This window comes from Anabas testudineus, chromosome 6 (assembly GCF_900324465.2).
Source record: "Anabas testudineus chromosome 6, fAnaTes1.2, whole genome shotgun sequence".
NCBI lineage: Eukaryota > Metazoa > Chordata > Actinopteri > Anabantiformes > Anabantidae > Anabas > Anabas testudineus.
This window is the reverse complement of record NC_046615.1, coordinates 10,610,447-10,627,948: the sequence shown is the minus strand read 5'-3', so window position 1 is coordinate 10,627,948 and position 17,502 is coordinate 10,610,447. Positions and strand designations below refer to the sequence as shown.

At 39.0% G+C, this 17,502-nt stretch overlaps 1 protein-coding gene across 1 annotated transcript; it reads left to right on the top strand.

Annotated features, from left to right (window-relative positions):
• Positions 1-5,452: 5,452 nt before the first annotated feature.
• Positions 5,453-12,035, top strand: LOC113166008 (muscarinic acetylcholine receptor M2-like). Its single transcript, XM_026365896.1, has 4 exons — positions 5,453-5,552; positions 9,610-9,823; positions 10,025-10,888; positions 11,092-12,035. Exons 2-4 carry the CDS (start codon positions 9,665-9,667, stop codon positions 11,401-11,403), a joined length of 1,335 nt encoding a protein of 444 aa, XP_026221681.1. The 5' UTR covers positions 5,453-5,552; positions 9,610-9,664; the 3' UTR covers positions 11,404-12,035.
• The last annotated feature ends 5,467 nt before the right edge of the window (positions 12,036-17,502 follow it).

Below are 17,502 nucleotides of genomic sequence, written 5' to 3'. Positions count from 1 at the left end.
TTACATGTACAGTGTGTGAATTAAACTCAATATGCATGATGCTTAGTGTACTGGTCACTTTATCCTTTAATGTATTATTATGCTGCTGCAAATAAATTAAGTTTCTACTAAAGTCAACCAGTCGAGGCTGCAGAACATGTTCTCCCATAATGATGAGAATTAGTTTGACCTCTAGTGAACCATCATATTGTCAATGGTTTTATGTATAAACAAAATGGGAAAGGTTTGAGATGTGGTCAGAATTCATCTCCTTACTTTACATATGATTTCCATTGTAGATGGCCTGTGCATCATGCAAACTAGCACCATAATTTTTTCCAATCCACTTAAAGTGAGCAGGGAAAGATTTTCCTGTGTGTGTACAGTACAACACATGAGCAGGGGAGGTCATCAGGTCATGGGTGGATTCCCAAAGGAGCCTGCCGTAGTGCCCCCTGTCCGGTTGAGCCTCTGTTTGGAGTGTTAACTGTTCCTGTTGGAAGGTCAATGTACTGGACAATGTACAGTCTATGTTTCTTTTATTCTGGGCTCTTGCTTTTATATAGGAGAGGTTGTTTCATAATCAATCCATGGGAGAACTAATTCATCAATTCACCTATCATATCTTTATAAACACGCAATTGATTAAGCAGCTACTAAGGATTTCATGTGTTAGTTTTGTCTTATAGGAGGATATCTGTGGGCTTGTTGCTATGACACACCTAGGGCACAGCACCCACAACAGCAACAGGAAATGTTCTGACTCTTTCAGCAATGAAACCTCGAGTGTGAGATTACTGGTGAAAGGACAGAGCAGCTTGTCATGTCAGCACTCTGATGCTCATTATGAGCAGGGGCTCCAAGAGGGACCTATTAGTGTGTGTGTGTGTGTGTGTGTGTGTGTGTGTGTGTGTGTGTGTGTGTGAGTGTGTGTGTGAGAGAGGGTGTGTGCAAAACCATGTTGTTTTTTTGGTCAACCTTTTATTGAACTGTAAAAAAAAAAAAAAACTACTAAAAACAAAACAAAGAGACGAAGACCAAGAGGAGACAGAAACCAAAATATAAATAATGGACTATTGTACAAAAGAGGTGGTCTCTTTATTGAGTCAGTGGAGAGCTCCAGGTACACAATGTCTTTAAAAGACTGAGTAGTGAGACTAGTGTCTCACTGAGGAGGAGTGAGGGAACATTTACTGAGCTGACACCGTAGCTGTTACCCTGGTCAGGATTGTTCTGTGAGACTGTGAGACTGTGAGACACCTAGTGACGATATGTCTTTTAAAAGTAAAACAGGAAAGGAAGATGAAACTGGTGCCCGGTCCTGGTGCACAGACAGATAAAAAGTCCCCACACCACTTTTACGTGTCTCTTTGGGTTAATTCTGTTCCTATCTTTGTTTATTATTTGTCATTTTGATAATTTTTCACCTTGTTTGTGATCATTTTTTGCCTGTTGTTGTCATCATGTCATCTCCTTGGTTTTAATATTTGTCTATTTTTATTTGTCATGTCTTTCTTTTTGGTTGTTTTTCAAGTGTTTGTGGTCTTTTGTATATTCACTGGGATCATTTTGTGTCTGTTTTGAATTTGCACCTTTGCACAGAGATCTTTAATTTTCAAACAAGACATAATAACACTCACCCCATATAGAGGATCTGGCACAGGGGCCCTCTGACCTCTCAGGATCCTGGACCTACAGTGGCAAGAAAAACTTTGTGGACCTTTTGGAATTTCATGGTTTTCTGCATTAATTTGTCATAAAACATTCCCAGTGCAGGGTGGAAAAAGTATGTAGTAGAATCTGCATTATTTCAGATTTAGTCATTTGGCAGACACTTTTATCTAAAGAAACTTACAAGGTACAAGGCAAAGGCAGGGTAAGTGTAAGGAGGTCTTGCCTAAAGGACTGTATGTAGGCCATAGCCAGGTTTCAAACCCAGGTCTCATGCATGGAGGGCAGCGATATTACCACCACACTATAAAGCCACATTTTGATTGTTTTCCAGGTGGCATTTAGTATCAAGGCTAGAGGAGTCCCTGTTAGCCACATCATGTGTCTAAATATCTCCCATAGCATGAAAGAATTAATGAGAAGATACTGATAAAGTACGGACACCATACCCAATTATATTCCTACTTTAAATAATAAACTACTGTATATAGAAATGGGATGCATAGGAAAGTCTCTTTGTCACTAGAGACTGTGTGAGGAAATGCAAGAGAGACAAAGGTCAGACAGTCCTATAGATGGCAGCAGAGTCATGAAGCAGCCGATCAGTCAGAGACAGAAACATTAGAGCAAACAACCAGCAGCTAAAGACTGAACATTTAATGGGACGTTAAAGTTTAGAACAAAACCAGTCATCTGTGTTTTCATATGATCACGGTTCTGCAGAGGATTATTCTATTTAACCTGTGTAACAGACTGTAAAGGAAGCTTTTATTTATGTCATTATAGCAAATCTTAAATTCTGTTTTTTGTAGCTTATACTAAAAGTCAGAATGTCTTGGACGTGACCATTATTTTGCCTCTTCAGCTGACCCTTCTGAAAAACATATTATTATATTATATTATATTATATTACTGGAAGAATTGTTGGTATTTCTATTTTTGGAATTCTTGTTGTTATCAGTCCACTTACGGTATAAAAAGATTACGTTTGTGTTGAAGCAGAAGAGCAAAAATGGTATTAGCTGTGAGTGAAGGCATACACAAGCACATGTGACAGCATCCTTTCACCATCATACGTTTGAACTTCCTCAATGAAATGTTGGCAAATCTTATTATATTTTTGAAGCACTAGTTTTGGGAAATACATTAAGATGTCTGTCTCGTAGAGGCTTTCTCGTGAAGCAACTGGTTTACTTAGCTTGGCTTCATGTGGTTATAATAGATTATTAGGAAGTTACTAGGATGTTTCAACATTTCCTTTAAATTCTTGTTAATTACATAATTTCAGAAACTTAACCTACAAAGATACGTTCAAAGTTCTGTAGTCATATTTATTTACAGCCACAGTTTGTGCTTATGTCCTAATATTAGTCATATTTGTCTGTATTATTTTGTGTTATTCTATGTTTTCACAAACTCTTTGTGTGAAAACATAGAATCTTGATAAGATTGAACATTTAAATTCTGGCTGTGGCCTACCTCCAGTAGGGGTCCAAGACCTTCCTACGCTTACCCTGCCCATGTACCTCACTAAGTTTAGATGAAAGCATCTGCTAAATTACTAAGTATAAATGTAAATGCTATACATAACAAATGAAGAAACTGTACATCTGACTAGGAAAGCTTGAGAAATAAGGGAATTAATTAATTTTTTTTTATGTTAAAAATGATTCTTTGACCATTTTATTACAGAACAGCAGTGTGTTTTATTACAGAAAATCTTTTAGTGTGTTTTGTAAAGTTTGCAGCTTTGTTACTGTGACTCTAATGGTAATGGATGAGGCCCCAACGTAATTTATTTAGAAGTAATATCAGTGCCAGTGGTTGACCAGAGTCCAGGTGGCACAAAGCTCGACTGGGTCTGGACACAATGAAGGTCTTTGATGAATCACCAGAAGAGATTATAATGTCACGATTTGCTCCAGGCCCAAGAAGAGTTACAGTATCTGTCATCAACATGAACCTATTAGCACATGATGCAGTAGATAATTATGCTCAGAAAACAGTAATCCGTACTGTGAGACAAGGCAAAATACAGTGGAACCCTTTAGAAATTCCTCAGCTTTGCTGACAAATCAATGTTTCGGGAAATATTAGGGAATATAAAACTGTCCGGTTAAGTGTTTATGTGCAGTCATTGTGCATGGCCCAGCTGCTGTGGCTCCAACATGACCCCATTTCCCTGCAGCCTTCAGGCTCTTCTTCATAAAGTGAGAAGGAGAGAGCTAAATTGTTTTTTTATTTTTTATTCCACATTCACATACAGCAGAGTACAGCAACTTTTGAATGAGGGTGTCCCTCCCACTGTTACTACTAAGACTAAGATGTATAATTATAATGTGAGTCTTTTGAACCTACAGTACACATGTGGACAGAAGACAGATTGATTTGAGAAATGTGATTTTGTATAGTTATGTTTGGGTGACGCCTTTTATCAAACATCGTCTTCATCGATCTAATGCCCTGCTGTAGTCTGTCCTTTCAGTTCTACTTTCAACTTTTATGTTTGTACATATTACACAAACACATATTTCGACTTAAATCAGAGGATGTTGAAAATTAAACTGAGACCTTTAACTTTCATATTCATGGATACAAACACAAAGTGAGAGCCTTCATATGATATTCCCATGCAAAGCTATTGCCACTGGCCAGTAAAGACTAGACATGACCCTTATGAATTATACATTCAATGTTGTTCAAGCTATCGCCCAAAGGAAGCATCATGTTAGCTTAGCTTTACCTGTGCAATAACTCGTCACAATTAAATACTTAGGTATCACTTGATGAAAACATTGTGTCACTGTCAAATATTACATTTCATCCATTTTTAAAACATTAAATATTATTAAAGCTCTTTTGCACAATAACAAACCAGGACAACTATATATTGGGTTAGGGTTAGTTTCAAATTCAAATTTGTGCATATTTCTGTGTATATTCTGCAGAAAAAAGATCTATTAAGTTACACATTTTTGTGGTTGTTATTGTTGTTCTTATGTCATATATAACATTATTAGTGTTAGTTTCATTGAGTTATTTTGCACCATTACAGTTTTCCAGAACATCACCTTATCAATAACTAAACAGATCACCTCCAAGTGTCGCTGTGATGAGTCTATCATGAGTCTGCAACAGGACAAGAGCAATGTATAATCTTGTAATTTCTCACATCAAACCAACTTGCCCGGCTTGGTCCTGTGTGATAGCACACTTTGTGTTTCATTTGCAATATTGTTTTGTGGATAGCGACCATTATTCTCTGTGGTAATTCCATCAAAGTAAGGTCATCCTCCAACCAGGGCAAACTGCATCATGGCTTTGGTTAAAAGGTCAAAACAACAGAGTTTTAAAGGTTAATGTCCCGCAGCAAGGGAATAACAGTACAAACCTCCTCTTTGACCTGTTCTCTTTTTAATAGTACTTTACCATTGTATTTCACTCAGACACTGTCTCATCGTGATTGCTTAGGGCTTTTTAATGCAAGAGAACGTGTTTGTGCTGGAGAGGCGAGTGCTCCCTATCATCACGAAAGCAAACCTCTCTCCCTCTCTCTCTCTTTCTGTCTTTATCTGTCTCCGTCTCTTGTTTATTCAAATTTGTGACCGTAGCTTAAGGGATTCAAAGCAACAGTCACTAATAGCCCCCTACACCCCCTCCCTGCTGTATCTGTCAGCCTCTCTTTCTGTGCAACACACACACACACACACTCATACACACACTGTTTTTGTCAGAGGAGGAGCAACATCAATGTCAGGTTACTTTCTGCTTCTCTGTCTGCTCCAGTGTGTTGACAGAAGTGAGAGTAACATGGACAAAATCTAAAGCTAGGTCATCTACGTCATTTGCTGCAGACAAGGAAAGATGATATTTCTCTGTGGATTTCTACCAAACTGCTGCAGGTAAGGATACTGTTTTAGAAAATGTCCCTAAACTTTAGAACAGCTACTTTTTGGGCATTTTGATATTTGCTTGCTGAGGCACCAGTACAGTCAACTAGACAGAGCATCTGTATATTTAAAACAGTTATTTTGAGTTTCAGCTGAATCTGAACAATCTGAACATGCATTGGACAGGTGTATAACTAACAAAGTACTGTTACGCTAAAAAGGAGAAAAGTCAAAGGATGTTCTGTTCTGATGTGAGCCGTGCTGTAAATGTCACTGCAGACTTACAGACACACCAAAATAAATATAATATGACACCTCAAAATGCTGGTTGGAATCGTACCCTACACATGCTGATTGAGGTTCCTGAGGAAGTTTTCATTTATCGTAGTAGAACTGGGCTTTATAGTTCCCCTAAGGCTGTTTCTGTCCTGAGCTCAAAGGATTAAATCAGCCTCCTACTCTGGATTCCCCAGTCTCCTTGCTCCCGAGGAATCCCTCTATGTTTGTGTCTAAAGAAGGAAATTAGATTGCAAACAGACCGATCCTCCCTAAAAACTGTTGGTCTACAACTTGAAATATGTGTTATGTTTTAATCTTTGCTCATTAATTCTCCTACTCACGCCCCCCTGATGGACCTTTTTGCCTGCGTGAAGTTGTGGTTCCCCTTTTTATTTCATTATTTTTTTCCATTTATACCTTACGTAGCTGATCACTTCAGTTTTGTTTTGTCTTTCTTCCAACCCTGTCCACTCTATTACTTGTGCTGTGTATTTTTTCTCTCTGACACTATTACTGTGCACCAGTGGTTTTCTACTGTCTTTGTTACATTGCTGTGTGAGGCCAAAGCTCAGGCTTATGTGAAATGTCCCACTCTTCGGTGTCAGGACAGACAACAAACATACCTACAGCAACTAGTGCAATAACATCAGGAGCATTTACCCTGAAAAATAGTTATAAATCCGTGAAGTACTGTGAAAAAACACCTCAAACTACAGTATGTGTTCAGTATGTGTTTTTCATTCTGTGTATTCACTTTACATTTTATGCTTTGCAGTTGCTGGTTATAATTCCATCTGTACAAAATAACATTAAAGATTTCCAGCTAGAATGTGCAGTACACAATAAAATACACTTACGATATGAAACATTAGACCAATAAACAGCTGTATTATGAGGTACTGCCATAGACTTTGATACCTGTAGTCATTAAATCCTCCTTTTGATCAAAATGTGTACTCTGTACAACGTCCACAATCGCAGATGTGCTTCCACACCTGCTTTTGTCTCTGCAAACAAGCTCCTTGTGTCATCGTCTCATCTGCTGGTGACTGCTGACTCGGCAGTCCTCGTGATATCAAACAGACTTTTTAAAGCAGAGCTCACCCTGCCAGATGAGTACTACTACCCCAGAAGCTTTTTACTGGCGCAGCTGTTGCAGGCAGCATCTGCTGGATCTAATTACTTTCTGTGCCTGTCAAAGAAATACTGTTTGCCTGTTTGACTCTTTCCAGTGTCCCTGCCTAAATAATTAAGGAGGTTCAGTAATTTAGGTATGATCAGTGTGAATGGAGGGAAGATGTGAGGATGGGCTTTTGAACAGGCAGTGATCCACTTTGCATTTGCAAAGTAACTGAAACTGTCAAATAAATGTAGTGAAGTAAAATTCAAAATAGAAAAAACATATTGCGACTTAAACTTAAACCCTTTGTGAAAATGAGACCTTTAACTTTAATATTCATGTATACAAACACAAATTCAGAGCCTTCATATGGTGTTACCATGCAAAGTTATTGCCAGTGGGCAGCAAGGACTAGACATGACCCTCATGAATTATACATTCTGTGTCAGCCATCGCCCAGAGGAAGCATCATGTTAGCTTAGCTTTACCTGTCCAAGGATTCGTCACGATTAACTGTCCAGACATTATATGCCTTTCAGACAATGTGCCACCACCAGCTATTGCATTTTATACAGTACATTATATTAAACATGAAATTTACAGCATACATTGTTTAATTCACATTTGAGAATAGATTGTGTAAAAAATTGTGTTAAAACTATTACATTAAATAATAATTGAATAATGATGATTGAATAATACTTTTTTGTTTTTGGTTTTACTTTTCAGGATAATTAGGTATTAGTTTTATCGCATTCTGTAAAGACTGATCTCTATAAATTCAGTAAGACAACTGTTATTATATTCAACACTGCTACGAAGAAAACATTACATTATTATTACACTAAATAGATGATTCAGTGCTGGTGTAGCTAGAAGAGCAATTAGTGTAAGTACTTCATTCATTGAAATGTGTTTATCCAGGATGAAGATGCATCAGCACAGCAGCTGTGTGAGTGCGTATTTATGTGATACTACTACATTTATTGGCTTGTATAGTACACACTGTATAGTACTGTTTAATTAGGTAAAATTAGGGTATTGGGACAGCTCTGCTAAGAACTGTCACTTGCAGTGCACTTGCTGCATCAACCTGGGCTGAGTTTTTGTCCGAGTCCATCTCTGGTCAATGCCACATATTGATTTGTGTTTATGACGAATGGTGAAACAACACAAGAGAGACTCATGGTCATGTTGTCTTTCTCAGCTGTGACAGAAAAGGACTGGAATAGGTCTTTGATGAGTAAGTCATAGAGATAGAGATGCCGTAATGAAGTTTTATCTGCAGGAGAGATGTTTCCTAAGAGCAGGAAGGAAACATCTCTCAAGTACAGTATGATGTTATCATGTTGCCTAATGGAGTCACTTACAGGGCTTCAGTAGTATACAACAACCCACATTGTCTCAACTAAGCATCTTTTCATTGATTTTCTGATCAGAAAACATTAGGTAATCACATTGTTGTACGATATATGGTGCAGATCTATTAAATATTCCTGATGTTTCTTGGTATTTCTCGGTTAATGATGCGTTACTCTAATTTTAGTGTTTTGATGTCAGGTTGCTTGCCTGGAGCCATTTTGAATACACAGGCCATTATTAATACAAAAACCCAGGTATGACCATTTGCTCATCGTGTGTTGTTTAGCAGATGATTTTATCCAAAGCACCAAACAGCACCATTACTGCCCCTGCATTTTTAGCATGGGTGGTCATAACGGAAGTCTGTTTTTACTGAAACAGTCTTTCATAACTCACAGAAAAGGCAATTCCATTACACGGAGTAACTTACTTCCCTTGTTTCCCCACAACTGACCGGCAGACAAACCTTCTTTAGCCTCAGAGAATCTGCCCTGCCTTGACTTTAAGTATATTTGGACATCTGTCTGAAAAAGAAAGCACAAATAGACACGTGCATGTTCACTCACACTCTCAGTGCTGTATTTTCCCAAATGGAAATCCAGCTTTCAAACCAGGCTGTGCCGACATCGTATCCGGGAGGAGAGATGTTGTTAGGAAATTACTTCTATACACCTGGAGGATTGTGATAACAACTTGACATTTTTGAATTGGCTCTCACACACAGATTAGATACACTCAAAGGACATTTTGTGAATTTCATGGCCAAGTAAGAAATTTAAATGAACTCTCTAGAGGTGTAGGTGGCCTCATTCAACGTGTCAAGTTAGATTTCATCAGAGTTAAGGCCTTCAGGTTGCTTAACGAGTAGCTGTAGAAAAGAGCCTGACAAAGAAACCATTTATAGTTGGTTTGAGAAATAAAAATAGATCAAACCAAATGTCAGTCTGGTTTGAAATCTGTTTATTTCTGCAACATCTGACACAATTTAGACTAACCAGATGTACATTTTACCATAACCTCTGATTTACAGATATGAGATAATACTCACTGTGTAGATTTATACATTTTAACATCCAGGCCAGTTGCAATGTGTTATTCCTGGTATGTGCACACAGCTGCTGCAGCAGCCTTTATTTGCTCACCTGTCCATCCTTCACACCTGGGCCAAACTGCAGACTCAAAAACACTCAAGCACCTGCCAGCTGTAAAAATAAAGTGAAGCTAAGCTTGTTTTTAATTGTGTGATTGTGCAGACAAACACCAACAGTGGGAAAAGGCTTCTTTTTTTCAAACCTTTGTCACTAACAGGTAAACAGATATGACCTTGAGGCATCGGTGAGAAGGATATTCAAGAAGAGACAGCATGGAGTATTCATTGCACTCTACCAACACCAGCAGCGGCGAAAACAACACCACGCTCGGTTCATACACGACTGTGGAGATGGTGCTCATCATCCTGGTGGCTGGATCTCTGAGTGTGATCACTGTTGTTGGAAACATCCTGGTCATGCTTTCTATTAAGGTTTGGGTTTTCTTGTTTTGCTCATTCATGATTTTGAACCATCCATCAATGGACACCTTGAAAAGCAGCTCAGATTAAAAGATAAGAATACATCATGGGCAACCCTGTGCAGAGGGGTAAACCAATAAGAAGAGACCATACATCACATGGTGCAAAAAAAGACTGGTGAGTAACAGCCTGCTCCGTGTTGTTTCTCTACAGGTAAACAGGAACCTGCAGACTGTCAACAACTACTTCCTGTTCAGCCTGGCTTGTGCAGACCTCATTATTGGTGTCTGCTCCATGAACCTCTACACTGTCTACATTGTGATTGGCTACTGGCCCTTGGGAGCAGTGGTGTGTGACCTGTGGCTGGCTGTTGATTATGTAGTTAGCAACGCCTCAGTCATGAACCTGCTCATCATCAGTTTTGACCGTTACTTCTGTGTCACCAAACCTCTGAGTTACCCAGCACACCGAAGCACCAAGATGGCGGGTCTGATGATTGCAGCCGCCTGGGTCTTGTCCTTCATCTTGTGGGCTCCAGCCATTTTGTTCTGGCAGTTCATCGTGGGAGGGAGAACCGTGCCATCATATCAATGCTACATACAGTTCTTCTCAAACCCAGCTGTGACATTTGGGACAGCCATAGCAGCTTTTTACCTGCCAGTAGCCATCATGATCCACCTTTATTGGCGCATCTCCAAAGCCAGCCGCAGCCGCATAAGGAGAGACAGCAGGAAGACCTCTGGTACCAGTCTGGGAGAAGGTCCCTCCCACAGCCAGGAGGGCTGTGAGGACCAGAACAACTGCACCACAACAAAAGAGACTCAGGAGGAGGCGGGAGATGGGAAGGAGAAAGAGATGTTGCAGCAGCAGAACGGAAATGGCCCCTGCAAGGAAGAAAGCATTGACCAGGTGGACTCGATGACAGAAAGTGTTCATGCTTCAACATCTAAGGACACAGCTGTGGTGGCTGTGTCCTCACAGAAAGGACTGAATGGTGGGAAGAAGACTAATCAAACACAGCCACCTGCCCTGGAGAACTCAGCTGCTGATAAACTGGTTTCAAGGACACTGTTCAAGGTACATTTGTTTGCTGTAAATCTGGCCAACATTTCCCCAGTGACTTTAACGACCTTCTGACTTTTTCTACTACAACACCATGAGGTCCACATTTGCGGTTTTGAGTGAAATATCTAATTAACAATTGCAAATATTGCCATGATGTTTCGTATGTGGGCTCACTTAAATTAATTAACAACCATTTAAACTTCTCCTATTTTCAGATAACAAAGCAGAGTGCTGTGGCAAAGTGGAAAAAGAAAAGCTTTTCCTCCAGGGAGAGGAAGGTGACGCGCACCATCATGGCCATCCTGGTCGCTTTCGTTGCCACATGGACGCCGTACAACGTGATGGTCCTGATCAACACCTTCTGTTCGGCCTGCATCCCAAGCTCTCTCTGGACCATCGGATACTGGCTCTGCTACATCAACAGTACTGTCAACCCAGCCTGCTACGCCCTGTGCAATCCCACCTTCAAAAACACTTTCAAGCACCTCCTTCTGTGCCAGTACAAGAACATACGTGCGGCACGATGAGTTTGCAAATACTGACTCGTGACTGATGGCAAGCTGGCAGTGAAGTAAACACATTGTTGACATATAGACTAGTTTTATTCTTGTTGTGCATGTTTCTATATCACTTGTTGAACTTATTCCCACTGCCACTCAAACCAACATACTGCTGAACTTTTAATATTTTTTAAACAGATATGGCTTGGTACAGTAATGCTCGGCTGTATTATGGTGTGAGTGCATTTCTACTTGTTGTTCTACTGTTTTACTATGACAGATGATGTTTTTCCTCTTTACTCGAGCTTGTGCAGTGTGTTGTCTTATATGAAATCTGTTTCCAATTCAGCAGTAAAACTGTGGTTAATGTGAAGGTTTTGTGACCTTTTGTGATTTCATTCCAGTAAAGAAGATGTATGAGAAGAAGATAAGCAATAGAAAAAGACACTATGCTACTCACATGTTATTGCATAAAAGAGACACACTGACGTGTGAAACTGGAAAAATCAGCAAAAATGAAAAAAGGATTCTGAATTATAACATTTTATGATAATTAACAAGAGAGGATAAGAGTGTTATCAACTGTAAACAGATGTATACATGTGTATGTAAAGCTAATAACATCTGTAATCTGTGTTAATGTGAAAAGAGCTTTATGTCCATATCAGCCCTTATTTCTTCATATATTAATGCTGTTTGTTTGTTTGTTTTTGGTAAATAAAGGAGATCATGAAAGAACATTTAATTTAGTGCCAGTTGTTTTAATTTTGAAAAACAAAATGTATAGATTAAATGCACAAAGCCTAATTTATTGGTTCCATTATCATCAGAGGAGAACAAGGCTCCACTTTGGTTGGAATAACAGATGTTTACAAGCTCAAGACCCAAGAAGAAATGTGGTGCTGTCTTGTATCTGTAACAACCTGTCAACCACACGTTTCTACAGACGCACAGCACAACGCTACAACTTCATATTACCCAGTTAGGATGAAGTGAGATGAAGTGAAGTACTTTATTTACTATTGCATTTCATATATTCTCATGTCATAAACAAAAGTACAAATATTTCACAGCAAAGTAACAAGCGATTCAGTTTCATTCAGATAATGTGAGAAAAGCATCACAGTAACAATAATAATAAGAGAGAGCACAGAGCTGGTCTCCTTTTTTCTGAGTTTGTTCAGTCTCTTACGGTGCACTGCAAGGCCACTTCCCCAGCAGCCCTCTAAAGTTGGGGTTGTAAACCTCTACTGATTACTGATTAACAAGGCACAGAAGGAAACATCCAGCCTTCATATTAAGGACAGAAAGTTTCTGTCTCAGTCTTGGAAACAGCTGTGGAACTGTTACGCCCTCTAGTGGAAGAAGAATCTGATTCCTGTTGACGCTTCTACACCAGAAACTTCAGTGTTTGAAACCTAAAGGGTTTTAACTGTGTGTTTTTCAGCTGTGATGTTTGGTAAAGACTTTGAAGCAAGTGCGCATTTTGCAAAATGAGTCTTTTTGTGTCTGTCCACTGTCGCTCAGTGTGATGACACTGTCCAATCAAACGCAAAGTTCGCATTTTATAATAAAACCTTTGAATCCTTTACTCTGAAAGTGCATTTGAACAGGAGGAAGTGGTACTGAAAGAAAATCTTATTTTATGTTCACCTGGGCACCAGACTTGTTTTTCTCAACATACCCTCGACATAACTACACAACTGTATTCAAGAGGCCAATCACACTGTGGATTATGAGAAATTTGTGCATGGGGCCACTACTGATGCTAAAGGAGTGTATTATAAATATGTATCCTGGATTTTGAACCGCATTCTGCTGTCAAAGACAATACAGAATAAAGAAGTGGTTTTGTAGGTCTACATGCCTGAGGTCTTGAAGTGCGACTTAAGCTTTTTGGCACTAACGGGAGAACAATTGACATTGCTGACATGTCCAGGCTACACAGAGGGTGTTTACTCTGTGCACACAGCATCCAGGACTAATTCTCTACTTTACATTTAGTCAAAGTGGCTCATGATGTCATGCTGACATCTTTCACAATAGAAAATATGGCTGTGTGGGAAGTGTACGGCTAAGCTGTCATTTGGTCTGCTGTCAGATCACCTAAGCAGGATTCTGATTTGCTTCATCACTGGCAGCCAGTGGATTCACAGCAGAGGAAAAGAGCCAGACACAAACCCTGTGGGAGGAAGTGCGATTACCTAATGATTATTCTGAACCACATCAGGAGGATGGCGTTGTGCCGAATCAGGAGACAAAGCAGGACAGTTCCACTACCACATAAATATCAAGCAGTAAAAAAACAGCTCAAACCTGATGCAGCTGCTACAAGCAGCAGAGAGGAGGTGGACACCATGTGTGAACATGTAGGGCAGATGCATCCAACTCTGAGATAAGGGGGGCTGGTTACTGATGCTCAGAAGGCTGAAGGTAAGTGCATTTACACACTTCAGGACTGAGATGGTGTAGATCACGACAGTATATATAGTATGACTGTATAATAATAATAATAAAGATAATAAAGGACACCACTAAGCGGGATTCCTGTCTGAGCAGCAGTGCATCCTGGATAGTGAGGCACACTTTTTTCATATTTTCTGTCCTGAAGATGTGAGCTAACTGAACTGAAGGTGAATAGTTAATTTAATGTTGTTTATGAGATTTTGAAGGCTTGATCTGAGGCTGCTCCTCGTGACTGGTGAATTAAGTCTTTGGCTGTAGGGACTGAAAAGAATGAAAAGAAGTGTTTAAAAGTGTTTTTATAGTTATATTAAAAAACCATTTAAAGCTAACTAACAAACTAACTGATAACAATGCAGGTACAAAACATGAACGATTTATTATGTGTGATCACATATCTTTGATATACAAACAGAGTCTGTTCTGATTCATGACATGTACAATCACAGGATTAACTTTTGTGCTTTCTCCTACAGCTAAAACTTAATTAAAAGAAAAAATTAAGTTTCTTTAAATCTGTCCTAATCTGAACTGTGGTCAAAGGACTAGAGAAAAGTATTGCCTATGAGATGTCTGACTTTAAACGCTGCATCAGAAACAACACTGGAAACTATAATCATGTATAGACAGTGTTTGACTCTGAAGAGTTAAAATGTTACATTTACTCTAATTTCTGTCTTGCAGTGTGCAGCGACAGCACTGATGATGGTATTTACCCCACACGCAAAGGTCAGAAGACCTCTAAAGGCCTCTCTCAAAACTGATTTTCAGAATTTACAGATTCAAAGAAGATAAATCGGGGTAAAGTCTGTGAGACTACAAACCACACTAGTATAATTTATAGTAAGAAAGAAACAACACACAAGAAAAAGAGATAAAATGACAATATCTAAATACAAATACAAAATGGACCCAGGTTTTATGGGACTTGGTACCTTCTTTGATAGTTAGAAACCCCCAGCATCACTGCTCAGACAACGGTCAGTTCACACACAAGTCAACAAACTTGACACTGACAGAGATTTAGTTAGTGTCACAGTTTGACTGATTGTTACTTAAAGCACCGTCCAACATACAGTTTGTCCTGCTGATTCTTTGTGTGAGTGGTCTTCTGTGGGTCTTGATTGAGACTTTGTCTGAGCTGACCAGCTGCCCCTGAGTCGCTGGCCAGTCTGCACCATCTCTTTGACTCACAATTCAACAGCTGCTGCTTCGGCTGAAGGAGGCACAGCTGCCTGCACCAACTGCTCCTCCACCCGACTCATTATTTATTCTTCTTTACTTTCTCTGTTGATCATCTTGTGCTATTTAACTCTTATTCCCTCTTTTGATGGTGTGTTGACCGATGGGTCTGTGCTGAGACCTGGCAGCTCAACTTACTACTGTAAAACACATCAAAATGTAAATTCTGTTGATAAAAAAGTATACATTTTATTGCTATAGTTATAGCCAATTGGTTTTAATATATTTCTAATTAGATTTAGTTAAAGATTAAACGCTACTCTTTGACCACTACAACCTAAAAATCTCACCCAATTAAATTTAATTAAATTTTTTTTTGAAGAAGTCCTCCCTTGATAAAGATTTTTTTATTGTAGCTGGTTGAACTGTGTCTGTGTTAGTTTGACTTCCAGTTGTGTGTATTTAATAAGCACAGTTAGAAGAGCTTCAGTGATGATACAGGTATGCATATTATATATTACAAGTAGTAATTTTGATCAGGGTTTATTTCATTTTAATTTCACCACAGGCAATAAAAAACGTGGCAGAGAGGAAGCATCTGGACAAAATGAAGAATAACTGCATAGTCTGCAACATGGGAAATTCCCACAATGAGATCAAGTTGGTAACAAATTAGAAATGTGTTTGTGTTTATGTATTTACAGTGTTGTTCGTGTGGAAAATCCAGGTTCTTTCTCTGCAGAGCTGAGCTGGGCTCTTGTGAGGCCTCAGGTGAGTGTTTTCTAAACTAATAGAAAAAGAATTGTTATGTTTGCTGATGAGGAAGCTATTATTATTGTTATTGGTAAACAATGGTGCCATGGCAACACGTGTTGTAAAATAAAGCCCCAACGAGGTTTCTAAACTGATCACAGTGAAGGTGCTCATGCTGCCCTAATGACGATCTCTCTGCACATTATCTTTTTTATTTTATAACTACTTAAAAAACACGTAAATCAACACTAGAGTTGTGTGTCAGCGAAACACAAATATACAATCAGCGCTGTAGTGGACACACAGACCTGCTTGACACTGAAATGAAAGTTACAAGCACATTTTACTGCCCTTTAAATCCAACTACTACTAACAAAAATATTTTTTTCTTTTCTGTCTTATTTATCAGGAAGCATTTTTCAAACAGGGATTAACCATCCAGAAACAGAGTTGGAGGACTAAAGCTGATGTCCTGTTAATTGGTTGGTGTCCTGCAGAGAGATCCATGACGCCCTCTGCTGTCTGACAAGACACAGTACACAATATAAATCTTTATACTATCTAAAACAAAACTATTTAGTTCTGGGATTAATACAGTTTTTTTACTCTTAAAGTAAACAGTGAAGAGTTTATAAACTGCACAGCTGCTGATTATCAGCGTGGAAGAACCACATTTCTCGTCAACACTGATTTAAATATAACATTACTGCTTTTCCCAAACCAGCATGTAACATGTTATTCATAGTTTCAGTTCATCTTCTGTTCTGCCTCCACGTTTGTCATGCTTTTCTGTTGCCACTTTTCATTTTTCGTCATAAACAACAGTAAATGGCCATGCTCACACACAACCCTGCACATAGGTTGCACAGCCTCATATTATTCATGAGGAAGTTTCTTTCTTCCCACTAGAGGGTGTAAAAGGACAGATGTCTCATCACTGTCTTAGTGCTGAACACTGAGATAAATTGTATTTTTTAGTTAATTTCTTAATCAAGAGACATAAATGCCATTTGTGTATGTGTAATTAAGAGTGTGTGTGTATGTGTGTGTGTGTGTGTGTGTGTGTGTGTTTCACGTGCATCATAACGACATGTCATTATTTTAGTGACTTGCTGCTACAGTTACATTAAAACACTATAATATCTGTTTTCGTTCAGTTAATAGCCTGCTGAGGAGGTCACTGAGTTTAGAATCAGATTATTTTATTACAGTGTGTTTTGAAGCCAGTTAGCACTGCTCTTTGTTTGGCTCTCGATTCACAATTCACAAAAGTCCTCTGATACTTTCAGTGAAGCTTTATATTGCAGAGTGACTTGTCAGCATTTTGGTTCCTGCTAGATGATACATAATTAACCCTTCTCCTAGAGAATCCATCTGGATAGATGACAAACATTATCTGTTTGCTTTGATGGTTGCACCATGTCTCTCTCTGATCATGAAGTCCTAAAAATACCCCCCCTGTCCATGGATTAATGTAATCCAGAGTCTTCCTGTGTTTGTGTGTACCAAGACATGGCCTGGCTGAAGTACAGGGGAGCAGCACGGTTGTTACTACTGTGACCGATGAATGAATGAATCCAGTCTCTTCCTCTTCATTTCTTTTTCTGATAACTAAAACATCCCTGACTCCTGTTCCATCACTGTTCTTCTGTATTTGAATTCATCCCACATAATGTGACACTGACAGCAACCAGTGTAAAACACCTTTAATATTACAGGGACAATAAT